Source organism: Lipophrys pholis (assembly GCF_963383615.2).
Source record: "Lipophrys pholis genome assembly, contig: SCAFFOLD_55, whole genome shotgun sequence".
Taxonomy (NCBI): domain Eukaryota; kingdom Metazoa; phylum Chordata; class Actinopteri; order Blenniiformes; family Blenniidae; genus Lipophrys; species Lipophrys pholis.
Window position 1 is genome coordinate 76478 of NW_028291934.1, and position 18523 is coordinate 95000.

At 53.8% G+C, this 18523-nt stretch overlaps 1 protein-coding gene across 1 annotated transcript in view; it reads right to left on the reverse strand.

The window, feature by feature from the left end:
* The window catches only part of piezo1 (piezo type mechanosensitive ion channel component 1 (Er blood group)), a gene marked incomplete at its 3' end in the record, with an annotated part of 102624 nt that overhangs the window by 72405 nt on the left and 11696 nt on the right, over positions 1–18523 (reverse strand). The window contains 5 exon segments of the mRNA XM_080494061.1: positions 1605–1776; positions 3123–3336; positions 10018–10258; positions 14847–14988; positions 17727–17892. Coding sequence (XP_080350187.1) covers positions 1605–1776; positions 3123–3336; positions 10018–10258; positions 14847–14988; positions 17727–17892 — 935 coding nt within the window.

Sequence of the window (18523 nt, forward strand, 5' to 3'; positions counted from 1 at the left end):
AGAAACAAACGTGCACTGTGGTTCCCTGAACACAACCCCCCTGGTCTGACACCTGGTACTGACTGTGGTCACCTGGAACTGACTGTGTTCACCTGGTACTGACTGTGTTCTGACTGTCACCTGGTACTGACTGTGTTCACCTGTTATTGACTGTGGTCACCAAGTACTGACTATGGTCATCTGGTACTGACTGTGTTCTGACTGTCACCTGGTACTGACTGTGTTCACCTGTTATTGACTGTGGTCACCAAGTACTGACTATGGTCATCTGGTACTGACTGTGTTCACCTGTTATTGACTGTGGTCACCAAGTACTGACTATGGTCATCTGGTACTGACTGTGGTCACCTGGTACTGACTGTGTTCATCTGGTATTGACTATGGTCACCTGGGCCAAACAAACTGTTAATCCACAGATCAGTGTAGATGACAGGTGGATGGTACCTGGGGACACGTGGATAGTACCTGGATAGTACCTGGGGACAGGTGGATAGTACCTGGGGACAGGTGGATAGTACCTGGGGACAGGTGGATAGTACCTGGATAGTACCTGGGGACAGGTGGATAGTACCTGGGGACAGGTGGATAGTACCTGGATGGTACCTGGGGACAGGTGGATGGTACCTGAATGGTACCTGGGGACAGGTGGATGGTACCTGGATGGTACCTGGGGACAGGTGGATGGTACCTGGATGGTACCTGGGGACAGTTGGATGGTACCTGAATGGTACCTTTGGACAGGTGGATGGTACCTGGATGATACCTGGGGACAGGTGGATGGTACCTGGATGGTACCTGTGGACAGGTGGATGGTACCTGGATGGTACCTGGGGACAGGTGGATGGTACCTGGATGGTACCTGTGGACAGGTGGATAGTACCTGGATGGTACCTGGGGACAGGTGGATGGTACCTGAATGGTACCTGTGGACAGGTGGATGGTACCTGGATGGTACCTGTGGACAGGTGGATGGTACCTGGATGGTACCTGGGGACAGGTGGATAGTACCTGGATGGTACCTGGGGACAGGTGGATAGTACCTGGGGACAGGTGGATAGTACCTGGATGGTACCTGGGGACAGGTGGATGGTACCTGGATGGTACCTGGGGACAGGTGGATGGTACCTGGGGATAGGTGGATGGTACCTGGATGGTACCTGGGGACAGGTGGATAGTACCTGGATGGTACCTGGGGACAGGTGGATGGTACTTGGATGGTACCTGGGGACAGGTGGATAGTACCTGGATGGTACCTGGGGACAGGTGGATGGTACCTGGGGACAGGTGGATAGTACCTGGATGGTACCTGGGGACAGGTGGATAGTACCTGGATGGTACCTGGGGACAGGTGGATGGTACCTGGGGATAGGTGGATGGTACCTGGATGGTACCTGGGGACAGGTGGATGGTACCTGGATGGTACCTGTGGACAGGTGGATGGTACCTGGATGGTACCTGGGGACAGGTGGATGGTACCTGGATGGTACCTGTGGACAGGTGGATGGTACCTGGATGGTACCTGGGGACAGGTGGATGGTACCTGGATGGTACCTGGGGACAGGTGGATAGTACCTGGATGGTACCTGGGGACAGGTGGATGGTACCTGGTTTGCTGCTCCATGATATCCAGTTTTGAGAACAGTCACGGTGGTCATGTAGAGGAAGAACAGAATTCCCGGGTTCACATAAACTGGCCAATCATGAGTGGCGTTGAGGTTGAGGTCAAAGGTCAGGGAGCAGTTTCCTGGTACGATGATGTCCTTCAAACCAAACAGTCTGCAGAGACGCAGGAGAGAACAGAAAGCACGTCACACATTACAGGCTTGAAGTGCAGCAACCACACAATCGGGATTAAGAGGGATTACGTTGGAGAGCGACTATAATCTGATCCTGGTTCTTGAAGACGAGCTGTAGTGTCAACATTCAGTTCATCTCATTCCACACTTACCAAACCTCCACCCTCACTGCCCTCTCACTCCTCTACTCCACCTCTCACTCCTCTACCTCACACTCCTCTGCTTCACCTCTCACGCCTGAGGGAGTGAGTGAGTGAGTGAGTGAGTGAGTGAGTGAGTGAGTGAGTGAGTGAGTGAGTGAGTGAGTGAGTGAGTGAGTGAGGAATTAGTGAGTGATGAGTTAGTGAAGAGTGACTGATGAGTGAGGGAAGAGTGAAAGAGGAGTGAGTGAGTGAGTGAGTGAGTGAGTGAGTGAGTGAGTGAGTGAGTGAGTGAGTGAGTGAGGGAAGAGTTAGTGAAGCGCGAGTGATGAGAGAGTGATGAGTGAGTGAGGGAAGAGTGAATGAGGAGTGAGTGAGTGATGAGCTAGTGAAGAATGGGAGACAAGTGAGTGAAGAGTGAGTGAATGAGGAGTGAGTGAGTGAGTGAGTGAGTGAGTGAGTGAGTGAGGGAAGAGTTAGTGAAGAGCGAGTGATGAGAGAGTGATGAGTGAGTGAGGAGGAGTGAGGGAAGAGTGAATGAGGAGTGAGTGAGTGATGAGCTAGTGAAGAATGGGAGACAAGTGAGTGAAGAATGAGTGAGTGAGTGAGTGAAGAGTTAGTGAAGAGCGAGTGATGAGAGAGTGATGAGTGAGTGAGGAGGAGTGAGGGAAGAGTGAATGAGGAGTGAGTGAATGATGAGCTAGTGAAGAATGGGAGACAAGTGAGTGAAGAGTGAGTGAGTGAGTGAGTGAGTGAGTGAGTGAGTGAGTGAGTGAGGGAAGAGTTAGTGAAGAGCGAGTGATAAGAGAGTGATGAGTGAGTGAGGAGGAGTGAGTGAAGAGTGAATGAGGAAGAGTGAGGCAAGAGTGAGTGAAGAGTGAGTGAAGAGTTAGTGAAGAGTGAGGGAAGAGTGAATGAGGAGTGAGTGAGTGAGTGATGAGCTAGTGAAGAATGAGAGATGAGTGAGTGAAGAGTGAATGAGGAATGAGTTAAGAGTGAGTGAGTGAGTGAGTGAGTGAGTGAGTGAGTGAGTGAGTGAGTGAGTGAGTGAGTGAGTGAGTGAGTGCTTGGTGGTGTTCAGAAGGTAAATGAGGAGTGAGTGGGTGAAGCGTGACTGTCCTTGTGTGTCATCACTACCTGGAGCTCTCGTGAAACGGTGCAGAGGTCACGGTGTCGCTGGTCTCACCTGGCCCACAGGCTGTGGGGGGGGAAGAGGGCCTGGGCCAGCAGACTCTGGTACAGGTACAGGCACACCATGTGACCGGCGGTGAAGAAGCCCACCATCACACAAAGCGCGTTGAAGCCCAGGTGGCTGATGGGAAGGTGACACGCCCACCATGTGCACACGCCCATGAAGAGCAGGAAGTAGATGGCAGAGAAGGCCGAGGGGAGTGTGATGCCTGGAGGGAGACAGACACACTCCTGAATACACACTTCACATATTCCTCACACACGTGGGCCTCGGTTTGTAGAGCGGCCGTCTCTCAATGCCAAGGTTGCAGGTTTGATTCCCAATGGAGTGACAGTGCCTTGCATGGCCGCAGCCTCCATTAGTGTGTGAATGAGTGTGAATGGGTGAATGTGATTAATGATGCAAAACACTTTTGGACTTTTGGTCCGTCTCCTCATTGGCTTCTGGGTCCTCTGGACCCGGCAGAACTATCTGGTCCCCACGGACCCAGCTGACCAGGGAGCCTTCCAGCTGCATTCTCCTCTCATGGAATCTGGAGGACGCCATCAGGAGGATCTCCAGTTTTAGTTTTACTGTCGGGGGGGGCTCAGTGGGTTAGGATCGGGGGGGATCAGTGTGTTACTGTCGGGGGGGGGGGGGGGTCAGTGGGTTAGGATCGGGGGGGATCAGTGTGTTACTGTCAGGGGGGCTGAGTGTGTTAGGATCAGGGGGGACTCAGTGGGTTACTGCCCTGGGGGGCTATGTGAGTTACTGCCTGTGGGGGGGAAACGGTGGGTTAGGATCGGGGGGACTCAGTGGGTTACTGTCAGCGGGGGCTCAGTGTGTTAGGATTGGGGGAGCTCAGTGGGTTACTGCCCTGGGGGGCTATGTGAGTTACTGCCTGCGGGGGGGAAACGGTGGGTTAGGATCGGGGGGACTCAGTGGGTTACTGTCAGGGGGGGCTCAGTGGGTCACTGTCAGGGGGGGCTCAGTGTGTTAGGATTGGGGGGGCTCAGTGGGTTACTGCCCTGGGGGGCTATGTGAGTTACTGCCTGCGGGGGGGAAACGGTGGGTTAGGATCGGGGGGACTCAGTGGGTTACTGTCAGCGGGGGCTCAGTGTGTTAGGATTGGGGGGGCTCAGTGGGTTAATGTCGGGGGGGAGATCAGTGGGTCACTGTCAGGGGGGGCTCAGTGAGTTAATGTCGGGGGGGAGATCAGTGGGTCACTGTCAGGGGGGGCTCAGTGGGTTACTGTCAGGGGGGGCTCAGTGGGTTACTGTCGGGGGGGGCTCAGTGAGTTACTGTCGGGGGGGCTCAGTGAGTTACTGTCAGGGGGGGCTCAGTGGGTTACTGTCAGGGGGGGCTCAGTGAGTTACTGTCGGGGGGGCTCAGTGGGTTAGGATCAGGTTAGTTTAGTGTCAGGTCACCACAGCAAAAGAATCCGACTGCTTGTCGGCGTGGCGGAGCCAGGCAAGGCGAGACAAGGCGGGGCAAGGCGGGGTGGTACCCACCAAAGGGAGGACGGCCCGAACCCTAAAATGTGGGTGAGATTGTGAACGATGCAAGTATGAGACGTCGTTACGCAACAGTAGTTGGGCGAACAACGCAGAAGCTGCGGCTGAGCCCCGTCCTCTGTGACCCAGCTTAACTTTGTCCTTGTGAGCAGCAGCGCCCAGCTCCTGCTGAAGCTCCGCCCCTCCTGTTACTGAGAGGAGCGTCTGAACCTCGTCTGAACACCAGGGGGCAGTGGAGCGCCACGTTTCAATAAACCAGTTCACTACAACCAGTGAGCAAAGCGGCGAGGAGATATTTGAATATCGCTGCTTGTCCAGAGTGACGACCGTCACTGACCAATCAGCAGACGGCTGCGCTCTAGCTCCGCCTTATCGGACCCGTTCCGTTGTGCGACTCTACGTTTCAGCCCCTCCATACCGCCAGCGTTTTTACCTTCGTAATGCTCATCACCTCATCAGCATAGAGGATGAGTGGAAGGCTGCTTTCAGCATTCCCATCGCACACTTGGAATATTTAGTGACGCCGTTTGGACTCAGCAGTGCTCCTGCGGTTCATCAAGCTCCAGTTAACGATGTTTCGCGAGACATGCTTTTTCCCCAGAATCCTGAGGGACATGTCCAGCATGTCTGACGGGCGCTGCGGCGCCTCCTGGAGAACAAACTGTTCAGTGAAGCTGAGGAATGGGTTTTTCCATGTGGAATGGCCCGAGCCACTACTCGGAAGCGGCTCCAGCCTGGTAGCCCCGCCCCCTCACTCAACTGGACTCCGGACGCTGACGAGGCATCTGGGACCCTCAAGCAGCTCTACATGAGCTTCCTCCCTGACATACCGTATGAGTCCTCCTCTTCTGACTGTGGTTGTTTCTTTTCCTCCAGACTTGAGGACACTTGCAGTTGGCAGCAGTGGAAAACTTGATTGACCACAGTTTTATTGTGCCCGGTGCGGTGGCGCTCAGCCTGCATGTCTCTCATCTCCTCATGTTCCACCACAGACGCCGTTATGGAGCTGAGGGTTTGATCCCACTGTCAGGCAGCTGGACCTGGCTGCTCGGCTGCTCGTCTCTCAATCTGAAGGTTGCAGCTTCCAGTCCCCGTCTCCACTGTCCACATGTCCAAGTGTCCTTGAGCAACATGCTGAACCCCAAACGGCCCCCGGTGGACGACCTGAGTGCTGCATGTCAGCCGCCTCCACTGGTGTGTGTGGGAATGTGTGTGGGAATGTGTGTGTGTGTGAATGTGTGTGGGAATGTGTGTGTGTGAATGTGTGTAGGAAGGTGTGTGGGAAGGTGTGTGGGAAGGTGTGTGTGAATGTGTGTCTGAATGTGTGTAGGAATGTGTGAACGTGTGTGTGAATGTGTGTGTGAATGTGTGTGAATGTGTGTGGGAATGTGTGTGTGAATGTGTGTGAATGTGTGTGGGAAGGTGTGTGTGAATGTGTGTGTGTGAATGTGTGTGGGAGTGTGTGAATGTGTGTGGGAGTGTGTGTGTGAATGTGTGAATGTGTGTGGGAGTGTGTGTGGGAGTGTGTGGGAGTGTGTGTGGGAGTGTGTGTGGGAGTGTGTGTGTGAATGTGTGAATGTGTGTGGGAGTGTGTGTGGGAGTGTGTGGGAGTGTGTGTGGGAGTGTGTGTGTGAATGTGTGAATGTGTGTGGGAGTGTGTGTGGGAGTGTGTGGGAGTGTGTGTGGGAGTGTGTGTGGGAATGTGTGTGGGAGTGTGTGTGTGAATGTGTGAATGTGTGTGGGAGTGTGTGTGGGAGTGTGTGGGAGTGTGTGTGGGAGTGTGTGTGGGAATGTGTGTGGGAGTGTGTGTGTGAATATGTGTGGGAGTGTGTGTGGGAATGTGTGTGGGAGTGTGTGTGGGAATGTGTGTGTGAATGTGTGTGGGAGTGTGTGTGTGAATGTGTGTGGGAGTGTGTGTGGGAATGTGTGTGTGAATGTGTGAATGTGTGTGGGAATGTGTGAATGTGTGAATGTGTGAATGTGAGTGGGAGTGTGTGAATGTGTGTGTGAATGTGTGTGGGAGTGTGGGAATGTGTGAATGTGAGTGTGAATGTGTGTGTGAATGTGTGTGGGGGTGTGTGTGGGAATGTGTGTGGGAGTGTGTGTGGGAATGTGTGTGTGAATGTGTGAATGTGTGTGTGAATGTGTGTGTGAATGTGTGTGGGAGTGTGTGTGGGAATGTGTGAATGTGTGTGTGAATGTGTGTGTGAATGTGTGAATGTGTGAATGTGTGAATGTGTGAATGTGTGAATGTGAGTGGGAGTGTGGGAATGTGTGAATGTGTGAATGTGAGTGGGAGTGTGTGAATGTGTGAATGTGTGTGTGAATGTGTGTGTGAATGTGTGTGTGAATGTGTGTGGGAATGTGTGTGTGAATGTGTGTGTGAACGTGTGTGTGAATGTGTGTGTGAATGTGTGTGGGAGTGTGGGAATGTGTGAATGTGTGAATGTGTGAATGTGAGTGGGAGTGTGTGAATGTGTGAATGTGTGTGTGAATGTGTGTGTGAATGTGTGTGTGAATGTGTGTGGGAGTGTGTGTGGGAATGTGTGAATGTGTGTGTGAATGTGTGTGTGAATGTGTGAATGTGTGAATGTGTGAATGTGTGAATGTGTGTGTGAATGTGTGTGGGAGTGTGGGAATGTGTGAATGTGTGAATGTGTGAATGTGAGTGGGAGTGTGTGAATGTGTGAATGTGTGAATGTGTGAATGTGAGTGGGAGTGTGTGAATGTGTGAATGTGTGTGTGAATGTGTGTGTGAATGTGTGTGTGAATGTGTGTGGGAATGTGTGTGTGAATGTGTGTGTGAACGTGTGTGTGAATGTGTGTGTGAATGTGTGAATGTGATTGAGAAGTGAGGAGCTTCAGGTCTGAGTCAAGCTGTGAACAAGAGAAACCCCTCCCAGGTACGGTGGCTCAACTGGCAGATTCCTCAAGGCCTTGGCGACCGCCTTGAAATCCAGACCTCTGTGGATCTCCTTAACTCTGGACTGGAAGTCATGACACCCAGACTCTAACCCAACAGGAAGTCCTGACACCCAGACTCTAACCCAACAGGAAGTCATGACACCCAGACTCTAACCCAACAGGAAGTCCTGACACCCAGACTCTAACCCAACAGGAAGTCACTGACACCCAGACTCTGACCCAACAGGAAGTCCTGACACCCAGACTCTAACCCAACAGGAAGTCATGACACCCAGACTCTAACCCAACAGGAAGTCATGACACCCAGACTCTAACCCAACAGGAAGTCATGACACCCAGACTCTAACCCAACAGGAAGTCACTGACACCCAGACTCTAACCCAACAGGAAGTCACTGACACCCAGACTGTAACCCAACAGGAAGTCCTGACACCCAGACTCTGACCCAACAGGAAGTCATGACACCCAGACTCTAACCCAACAGGAAGTCATGACACCCAGACTCTAACCCAACAGGAAGTCATGACACCCAGACTCTAACCCAACAGGAAGTCATGACACCCAGACTCTAACCCAACAGGAAGTCATGACACCCAGACTCTAACCCAACAGGAAGTCATGACACCCAGACTGTAACCCAACAGGAAGTCATGACACCCAGACTCTAACCCAACAGGAAGTCCGCCGTTTGACGGTAACTGAACTCCTCCTACAAGGTAAATCCAGGAGACCTAAACTTTTGCCTATAGAACACTGCTCCCCGATGAAAAGGGTATAAACATTCTTCAGACGTCACAGGGCGTGGGCGGGGGCGGGGGCGTGGGTGTGGGTGTGGGTGTGGGCGGGGGCGTGGGCGTAGCGGCCAGCCCAAAATCTGTTGGTTCCTCATGAAACAGGAAGTAACGTGAGGCCCTGCTCTACATGACTTCCTCTTCCCAAAGACTTCTCCTGATGAATTCCATCGAGCAGCCACAGTCAGAGCGCCACCTGGTGGATGGACAGGGAGTACTGCATATCCAGCTTGTACATGCTCCACTCAGCCTACAACTTTACATGTACGATCGCAGTCGGCCTCTTCACACCGTCAGCCACAGCGCCCCCTGGAGGATATGCTTCCAATTACAGACCAGGAAGGATGTGAGGATCTGGTCAAGGCTGCTGGCAGCTTTTATTTCTTGTATTACTTTGAAAAGTTCCTCGTGTCTGAGGAGCTCTGCAGGGGTTTTTCCGCAGCCCGTCTCAGGTTAAGGACTTTCCTTGTCTGGGTTCCCCCCCGGAGGAGTATCTTCTCTGAGTCTTCCAGGATTTCCAGGGTGATGCTTGATTTGTTTTCTTCACGACTGTGGACAGACGCAGATCTCGTCATGTTTAGTCTTTTGACCAGGCGGCTGGTTCTGCGGAGGCTCTTTCCTCTTCCCTTTCAGGTGGGAAGACTTGTCGGCTTGTGACTCGTGACCCGGAGGTCTGACTCAGTGAGCCTCACCTCCAGAGCCAACGAACTGCTGCTCCTCATACAGACAGGAAGTGACACGACTACCAGGGGAAGCAGGAAGTGATATGAATACCAGACGCATTGTGCTGACAGAACCAGGCTCTGAGCAGGACGGGCAGGTACAGACACATCGTGCTGACAGAACCAGGCTCTGAGCAGGACGGGCAGGTACAGGGACATCGTGCTGACAGAACCAGGCTCTGAGCAGGACGGGCAGGTACAGGGACATCGTGCTGACAGAACCAGGCTCTGAGCAGGACGGGCAGGTACAGGGACATCGTGCTGACAGAACCAGGCTCTGAGCAGGACGGGCAGGTACAGACACATCGTGCTGACAGAACCAGGCTCTGAGCAGGACGGGCAGGTACAGGGACATCGTGCTGACAGAACCAGGCTCTGAGCAGGGCGGGCAGGTACAGACACATCGTGCTGACAGAACCAGGCTCTGAGCAGGGCGGGCAGGTACAGACACATCGTGCTGACAGAACCAGGCTCTGAGCAGGACGGGCAGGTACAGGGACATCGTGCTGACAGAACCAGGCTCTGAGCAGGACGGGCAGGTACAGGGACATCGTGCTGACAGAACCAGGCTCTGAGCAGGACGGGCAGGTACAGACACATCGTGCTTCAACCGTGTACTCAACTGTTTTCAGAGATTGCTGATTCTGGAAGCGATTCATTGTCGTCTGTCACAGGACAGACGTCCTGTATGACTGTGAGCCGTTCAGCCAGCAGGTCATCGAGCCTCCACCCGACTCTGACTACGTCTGACATTCCCTCAGAATAAAGCCGAACAGGGTCTGGCCGCCCCCCTGCTGGGTTGCTGGTGTTGGTGGCTAGTCTGTCACTTCTGGAGACTGAACAACGTCTCCGGCAGCGAATCAGGACGTTAATAATCCGACAGAAGCAACCTGAGAGCGGCTGAGCGGGCCGGCCTGAGTGCCCGGCCGTGACGGCCAATAGAAACGTGAGATCTCACCCGCCAGCGCCAGCAGGCTGATGGCCAGGAACCTCCCCAGGTCCCGCAGGACCCTCCGGGCCGACGCCTTCAGACGCTCGCGAAGCTGCTTGGCTCTGGTCGCTGCTGAAAGCTCCTCCTCCAGGTCACCAGGATCAGTCTGATCCTCATCCTCATCGTCCTCTCCATCCTCTCCCAAGGCGTCTTCCTCGCCGTCCTCCTCCACCTCGTCCGCTGGTCTGTCCGCCGGCTCATCTTCTAGCTGAGGACGGAGGACAGACAGTCAGTGGTTGTGTACTGAACCCCAGTGCAGCTTTTTGTTGGACTGTAACAAGTCACCTGTAAATATACTGACAATGTTTATTAGTGAAGTTGTTGGTTTGTTCATGAACTTCTAACTCTCCACCAACTTGCCTGAACGCTGCCCAACTCTCCACCAACCTGCCTGAACACTGCTCAACTCTCCACCAACCTGCCTGAACACTGCCCAACTCTCCACCAACCTGCCTGAACACTGCCCAACACTCCACCAACCTTCCTGAACACTGCTCAACTCTCCACCAACCTTCCTGAACACTGCCCAACTCTCCACCAACCTGCCTGAACACTGCCCAACACTCCACCAACCTTCCTGAACACTGCTCAACTCTCCACCAACCTTCCTGAACACTGCCCAACTCTCCACCAACCTTCCTGAACACTGCTCAACTCTCCACCAACCTGCCTGAACACTGCCCAACACTCCACCAACCTTCCTGAACACTGCCCAACTCTCCACCAACCTTCCTGAACACTGCTCAACTCTCCACCAACCTGCCTGAACACTGCCCAACACTCCACCAACCTTCCTGAACACTGCTCAACTCTCCACCAACCTTCCTGAACACTGCTCAACTCTCCACCAACCTTCCTGAACACTGCCCAACTCTCCACCAACCTTCCTGAACACTGCCCAACTCTCCAACAACCTGCCTGAACGCTGCCCAACTCTCCACCCGCCTGCCTGAACACTGCCCAACTCTCCACCCGCCTACCTGAACGCTGCCCAACTCTCCACCCGCCTGCCTGAACGCTGCCCAACTCTCCACCAACCTGCCTGAACGCTGCCCAACTCTCCACCAACCTGCCTGAACGCTGCCCAACTCTCCACCAACCTGCCTGAACGCTGCCCAACTCTCCACCAACCTGCCTGAACGCTGCCCAACTAGGTAGATAGGCAGGCAGGCAGGCAGGCGAGCAGAGAGGGAGGGAGGGAGGGAGGGGGGCAGAGAGGGAGGCAGGGAGATAGATAGGCAGGTGGGCAGGGAGGGAGGGAGGGAGGGAGGGAGGAAGGTAGATAGATAGGCAGGTGGGCAGGGAGGGAGGGAGGGAGGGAGATAGATAGGCAGGTGGGCAGGGAGGGTGGGAGGGAGGTAGATAGGTCATGGAGCCGGTCACTGCATCATGGGAGTTTCTGCCCGTCATGTTTTAGATGTAATTGTTGGGGTCATATTAGGTTTGTAGTGTTGGTGATGGTTGTTTTGTGTTTTTCTTGCTTAGTTCATGTACTTAGTTAATTCATCTAGTTGAGTTCAGTTTATTAGTTGTAGGTGAGCAACCAGGAGTGAAGAGGGTTTAGTGTGGGGTGTCCTCCTGCCATGGTGCTACTGCTGATCGATGAGTGTCAAAGTAAAAGCCTCTACTATTCAGTTAATCTCATATGACAATCTCTACCTTGAGTGTTATTCTCCACATTACTTGACATATTTTGGACCGTGAGGGGTGTGGCTCGCAATACCTTGTAATACCTTGCAGTACCACCTAGTTGTTGAAGTATTCCCATTATGTATTGATCATAAGAGTCCCTTTGCACAAATTGGTGGTGTTTATTGAAATGTGGCGCTCCACAGCTCGCGTTCAACCGTTGGTCTGGGTGCGCTTTACCGTACCGTACTGTACCGTACCGTACCGTACACCACCGCGCTCAGGGATGTACTGCAGGGGGACCGAGGCTCAGGGAGCCCAGCAGAGGAACCAAAGGGCCACGGGTTCCCGACCCCTGTTCTAGACATTCTGAGGGTCTCAACTGCTTCTACCCTCAAGGCAAATGTGGCTCAGATATGTGAGGAGAAGAGCTGCCAAGTCTCTGGCAGCAAGGAGCAGGCAAGAGAACCCATGTTCAGGAGAACCGTTCATGATCTTCTTTCAATGTTCCACTCATGTTCAGAAGAAATCATTAAAACTCTTAATTTTGTTGTCGAACTTGTTTTGAGGAACCCCTGATGCCCCCAGACTCTGCCTCCAGCGGCCCCCAGGTACCCTGAGTTTGAGACCCCTGCTCTAGAACGTCTCTCACCAAGTCCACAGAAGGTTCCTGCAGATCCTCCAGTAACGGAGCCTCAAGTCTGCAGCTCTCCCGTCTCCTGATGGTAATCTGGATTAATCCAGATTAAAACAGACTTTAACGTGTCCAGCACTAACACACACACAGGTCCTGTGGACGCGTGAAGGTCTACGTCAAGCTGAACGTCAATATTCTGTTCACTGTAATTCACTGGATTACTGCTCCCTCCACATTTATTCCCGGGATTGGAACGTTTTTATCTTGTGTTGCTATGGAAACTGAAGCAGAGCCTGAAGATGCAGACCTCCTGGTGGAGGAAGACCTCCTGGTGGAGGAAGACCTCCTGGTGGAGAAAGACTTCCTGGTGGAGGAAGACTTCCTGGTGGAGGAAGACCTCCTGGTGGAGGAAGACTTCCTGGTGGAGGAAGACCACCTGGTGGAGAAAGACTTCCTGGTGGAGGAAGACCTCCTGGTGGAGGAAGACTTCCTGGTGAAGGAAGACCTCCTGCTGGAGGAGGACCTCCTGGTGGAAAGACCACCTGGTGGAGGAAGACCTCCTGGTGGAGGAAGACTTCCTGGTGGAGGAAGACTTCCTGGTGAAGGAAGACCTCCTGCTGGAGGAGGACCTCCTGGTGGAAAGACCACCTGGTGGAGGAAGACCTCCTGGTGGAGGAAGACTTCCTGGTAGAGGAAGACCTCCTGGTGGAGGAAGACTTCCTGGTGGAGGAAGACCTCCTGGTGGAGGAAGACTTCCTGGTGGAAAGACCACCTGGTGGAGGAAGACCTCCTGGTGGAGGAAGACTTCCTGGTAGAGGAAGACCTCCTGGTGGAGGAAGACTTCCTGGTGGAGAAAGACTTCCTGGTGGAGGAAGACCTCCTGGTGGAGGAAGACCTCCTGGTGGAGAAAGACTTCCTGGTGGAGGAAGACCTCCTGGTGGAGGAAGACTTCCTGGTGGAGGAAGACTTCCTGGTGAAGGAAGACCTCCTGCTGGAGGAGGACCTCCTGGTGGAAAGACCACCTGGTGGAGGAAGACCTCCTGGTGGAGGAAGACTTCCTGGTAGAGGAAGACCTCCTGGTGGAGGAAGACTTCCTGGTGGAGGAAGACCTCCTGGTGGAGGAAGACCTCCTGGTGGAGAAAGACTTCCTGGTGGAGGAAGACCTCCTGGTGGAGGAAGACCTCCTGGTGGAGAAAGACTTCCTGGTGGAGGAAGACTTCCTGGTGAAGGAAGACCTCCTGCTGGAGGAGGACCTCCTGGTGGAAAGACCACCTGGTGGAGGAAGACCTCCTGGTGGAGGAAGACTTCCTGGTGGAGGAAGACTTCCTGGTGAAGGAAGACCTCCTGCTGGAGGAGGACCTCCTGGTGGAAAGACCACCTGGTGGAGGAAGACCTCCTGGTGGAGGAAGACTTCCTGGTAGAGGAAGACCTCCTGGTGGAGGAAGACTTCCTGGTGGAGGAAGACCTCCTGGTGGAGGAAGACTTCCTGGTGGAAAGACCACCTGGTGGAGGAAGACCTCCTGGTGGAGGAAGACTTCCTGGTAGAGGAAGACCTCCTGGTGGAGGAAGACTTCCTGGTGGAGAAAGACTTCCTGGTGGAGGAAGACCTCCTGGTGGAGGAAGACCTCCTGGTGGAGAAAGACTTCCTGGTGGAGGAAGACCTCCTGGTGGAGGAAGACTTCCTGGTGAAGGAAGACCTCCTGCTGGAGGAGGACCTCCTGGTGGAAAGACCACCTGGTGGAGGAAGACCTCCTGGTGGAGGAAGACTTCCTGGTAGAGGAAGACCTCCTGGTGGAGGAAGACTTCCTGGTGGAGGAAGACCTCCTGGTGGAGGAAGACCTCCTGGTGGAGAAAGACTTCCTGGTGGAGGAAGACCTCCTGGTGGAGGAAGACCTCCTGGTGGAAAGACCACCTGGCGGAGGAAGACCTCCTGGTGGACGAAGACCTCCTGGTGGAGGAAGACTTCCTGGTAGAGGAAGACCTCCTGGTGGAGGAAGACCTCCTGGTGGAGAAAGACTTCCTGGTGGAGGAAGACCTCCTGGTGGAGGAAGACCTCCTGGTGGAGAAAGACTTCCTGGTGGAGGAAGACCTCCTGGTGGAGGAAGACCTCCTGGTGGAGAAAGACTTCCTGGTGGAGGAAGACCTCCTGGTGGAGGAAGACCTCCTGGTGGAAAGACCACCTGGTGGAGGAAGACTTCCTGGTGAAGGAAGACCTCCTGCTGGAGGAGGACCTCCTGGTGGAAAGACCACCTGGTGGAGGAAGACCTCCTGGTGGAGGAAGACTTCCTGGTAGAGGAAGACCTCCTGGTGGAGGAAGACTTCCTGGTGGAGGAAGACCACCTGGTGGAGAAAGACTTCCTGGTGGAGGAAGACCTCCTGGTGGAGGAAGACTTCCTGGTGGAGGAAGACCTCCTGGTGGAGGAAGACTTCCTGGTGGAGGAAGACCTCCTGCTGGAGGAGGACCTCCTGGTGGAAAGACCACCTGGTGGAGGAAGACCACCTGGTGGAGGAAGACTTCCTGGAGACTCACCGACGTGATGTTGGCTGCAGCGACCATTGCTCTGTTCCTCAGCAACCTGTTGCACAGCAACACCGTCACCAGAGACACCAAACACACTCCAACATCTGGACAGAGCAGACGAGCCACAGCCCAGGGGTCGTCCAGAGGAAGCCTGGGAGGGAGAGAGAGGGTGGGGGTGGGGGTGATGGAGTCATATTTCATTTCTACGTTGAAGGTTAAAGGTGAATCATTGAATATGAAGGAGAGCTGACGTCTCCAGGAGGCTGCAGGGCGGCGCTGGCGAGCCGCTCAGCTCATGAGCTTTGCTCCTCAGTGCAGGTCTGCTCTCTGCCTCACTGCTCCACCTCAAAGCCTCAACTCTGAGGACGGAGGACGAAATGTCTCTAGTGAAGGAAACACTGCAGTTCTACTGCAGTTCTGCTCCAGTTCTACTGCAGTTCTGCTCCAGTTCGACTGCAGTTCTACTCCAGTTCGACTGGCATCCACCCAACGGCATGCTGGCACACGGAGAGCAAGAGTTAGGAGAGCAGCAGGAGTTAGGAGAGCAGGAGTTAGGCGAGCAGGAGTTAGGAGAGCAGGAGTTAGGAGAACAGGAGTTAGGAGAGCAGCAGGAGTTAGGAGAGCAGGAGCGAGGAGAGCAAAAGGAGTTAGGAGAGCAGGAGTTATGAGACACGGAGTTAGGCGAGCAGTAGGGGTTAGGAGAGCAGCAGGTGTTAGGAGAGCATGAGTTAGGAGTTAGGAGAGCAGCAGGAGTTATGAGAGCAGCAGCAGTTAGGATAGCAGACGTGAGGAAAACAGGAGTTATGAGAGCAGCAGGAGTTAGGCGAGCAGGAGTTAGGAGAGCAGTAGGGGTTAGGAGAGCATGAGTTAGGAGTTAGGAGAGCAGCAGGAGTTAGGCGAGCAGGAGTTAGGAGAGCAGGAGTTAGGAGAGCAGCGGGACTTAGGAGAGCAGGAGTTAGGAGAGCAGGAGTTAGGAGAGCAGTAGGGGTTAGGAGAGCATGAGTTAGGAGTTATGAGAGCAGCAGGAGTTAGGCGAGCAGGAGTTAGGAGAGCAGGAGTTAGGAGAGCAGGAGTTAGGAGAGCAGCGGGAGTTAGGAGAGCAGGAGTTAGGCGAGCAGTAGGGGTTAGGAGAGCAGGAGTTAGGAGAGCAGCAGGAGTTAGGATAGCAGACAGAGCGACCGAACATCATACAGCGTGTAGCGACCGAACATCATACAGCGTGTAGCGACCGAACATCACACAGCGTGTAGCGACAGAACATGGTACAGCGTGTAGCGACCGAACATCATACAGCGTGTAGCGACAGAACATGGTACAGCGTGTAGCGACCGAACATCATACAGCGTGTAGCGACCGAACATCACACAGCGTGTAGCGACCGAACATCATACAGCGTGTAGCGACCGAACATCACACAGCGTGTAGCGACAGAACATGGTACAGCGTGTAGCGACCGAACATCATACAGCGTGTAGCGACTGAACATCACGTAGCGACCCAACATCCTACAGCGTGTAGCGACCAAACATCATACAGCGTGTAGCGACCGAACATCACACAGCGTGTAGCGACCCAACATCATACAGCGTGTAGCGACTGAACATCACGTAGCGACCCAACATCCTACAGCGTGTAGCGACCCAACATCATACAGCGTGTAGCGACCAAACATCATACAGCGTGTAGCGACCGAACATCACACAGCGTGTAGCGACCCAACATCATACAGCGTGTAGCGACCAAACATCATACAGCGTGTAGCGACCAAACATCATACAGCGTGTAGCGAACCAACATCATACAGCGTGTAGCGACCAAACATCATACAGCGTGTAGCGACCAAACATCATACAGCGTGTAGCGACCCAACATCATACAGCGTGTAGCGACCCAACATCATACAGCGTGTAGCGACCAAACATCATACAGCGTGTAGCGACCAAACATCATACAGCGTGTAGCGACAGAACATCGTACAGCATGTAGCGACTGAACATGGTACAGCGTGTAGCGACTGAACATCACACAGCGTGTCGCGACCCAACATCATACAGCGTGTAGCGACCAAACATCATACAGCGTGTAGCGACCAAACATCATACAGCGTGTAGCGAACCAACATCATACAGCGTGTAGCGACCAAACATCACACAGCGTGTAGCGACCAAACATCACGTAGCGACCAAACATCATACAGCGTGTAGCGACAGAACATCGTACAGCATGTAGCGACTGAACATGGTACAGCGTGTAGCGACTGAACATCACACAGCGTGTAGCGACCCAACATCATACAGCGTGTAGCGACCAAACATCATACAGCGTGTAGCGACCAAACATCATACAGCGTGTAGCGAACCAACATCATACAGCGTGTAGCGACCAAACATCATACAGCGTGTAGCGACCAAACATCATACAGCGTGTAGCGACCCAACATCATACAGCGTGTAGCGACCCAACATCATACAGCGTGTAGCGACCAAACATCACGTAGCGACCAAACATCATACAGCGTGTAGCGACAGAACATCGTACAGCATGTAGCGACTGAACATGGTACAGCGTGTAGCGACTGAACATGGTACAGAGTGTAGCGACAGAACATGGTACAGCGTGTAGCGACTGAACATGGTACAGCGTGTAGCGACAGAACATGGTACAGCGTGTAGCGACTGAACATGGTACAGCGTGTAGCGACAGAACATGGTACAGCGTGTAGCGACTGAACATGGTACAGCGTGTAGCGACCTGTAGCCACTGGAGTTTCTACTATTCTACTATTATCAGCTTCACTGCACATGAAATGTTGTTGCGTGGCAGATTATCTTGGATTACCATTGTGACTGCAGGTAATCCAGGGATTTCAGACCCGGTGGCGTTGCTCACCTGGAGAGGCCGATGTGTCGGCTGACGGCGTCCCACTTGGAGCAGTTGTCTCCGATGGCGGCGTCCAGAGGAGGGTAGGTGTACAGAGTCGTCTGGAAGCAGACGTGAGCCACGATGAACAAGAAGCTGGTGCCCAGAACCGCCTTGATGAACCGGCCTGTGTGACCTGGAAGACCGAGACACCAGAGTCAACAGAGTCCTGGACCACTGGACCACTGGACCACTGAGCTGCTGAGCCACTGGACCACTGGACCTCCTGTGTGTGTGTGTGTGTGTGTGTGTGTGTGTGTGTGTGTGTGTGTGTGTGTGTGTGTGTGTGTGTGTGTGTGTGTGTGTGTGTGTGTGTGTGTGTGTGTGTGTAATGAAGCATATATATGAGAAACATTTTTAATCAGTTTTCTTCTTTAACTGAAATCGATGTGAGAACTAAAGTTCCTGAAGAGCTTCAGCAGCAGTAGAAACCTGCCAGGGTGGAGGGATGGAGGGATGGAGGGACGGAGGGATGGACGGATGGACGGATGGAGGGATGGACGGATGGAGGGACGGAAGGATGGAGGGACGGAGGGATGGAGGGAAGGAGTCATGGAGGGACGGAGGGATGGAGAGATGAGGGATGGAGGGACGGAGGGATGGAGGGAAGGAGGGATGGACGGATGGAGGGACGGAAGGATGGAGGGACGGAGGGATGGAGAGATGAGGGATGGAGGGACGGAAGGATGGAGAGATGAGGGATGGAGGGACGGAAGGATGACGAGACGGAGGGACGGAAAGATGGAGGGACGGAAGGATGGAGGGAC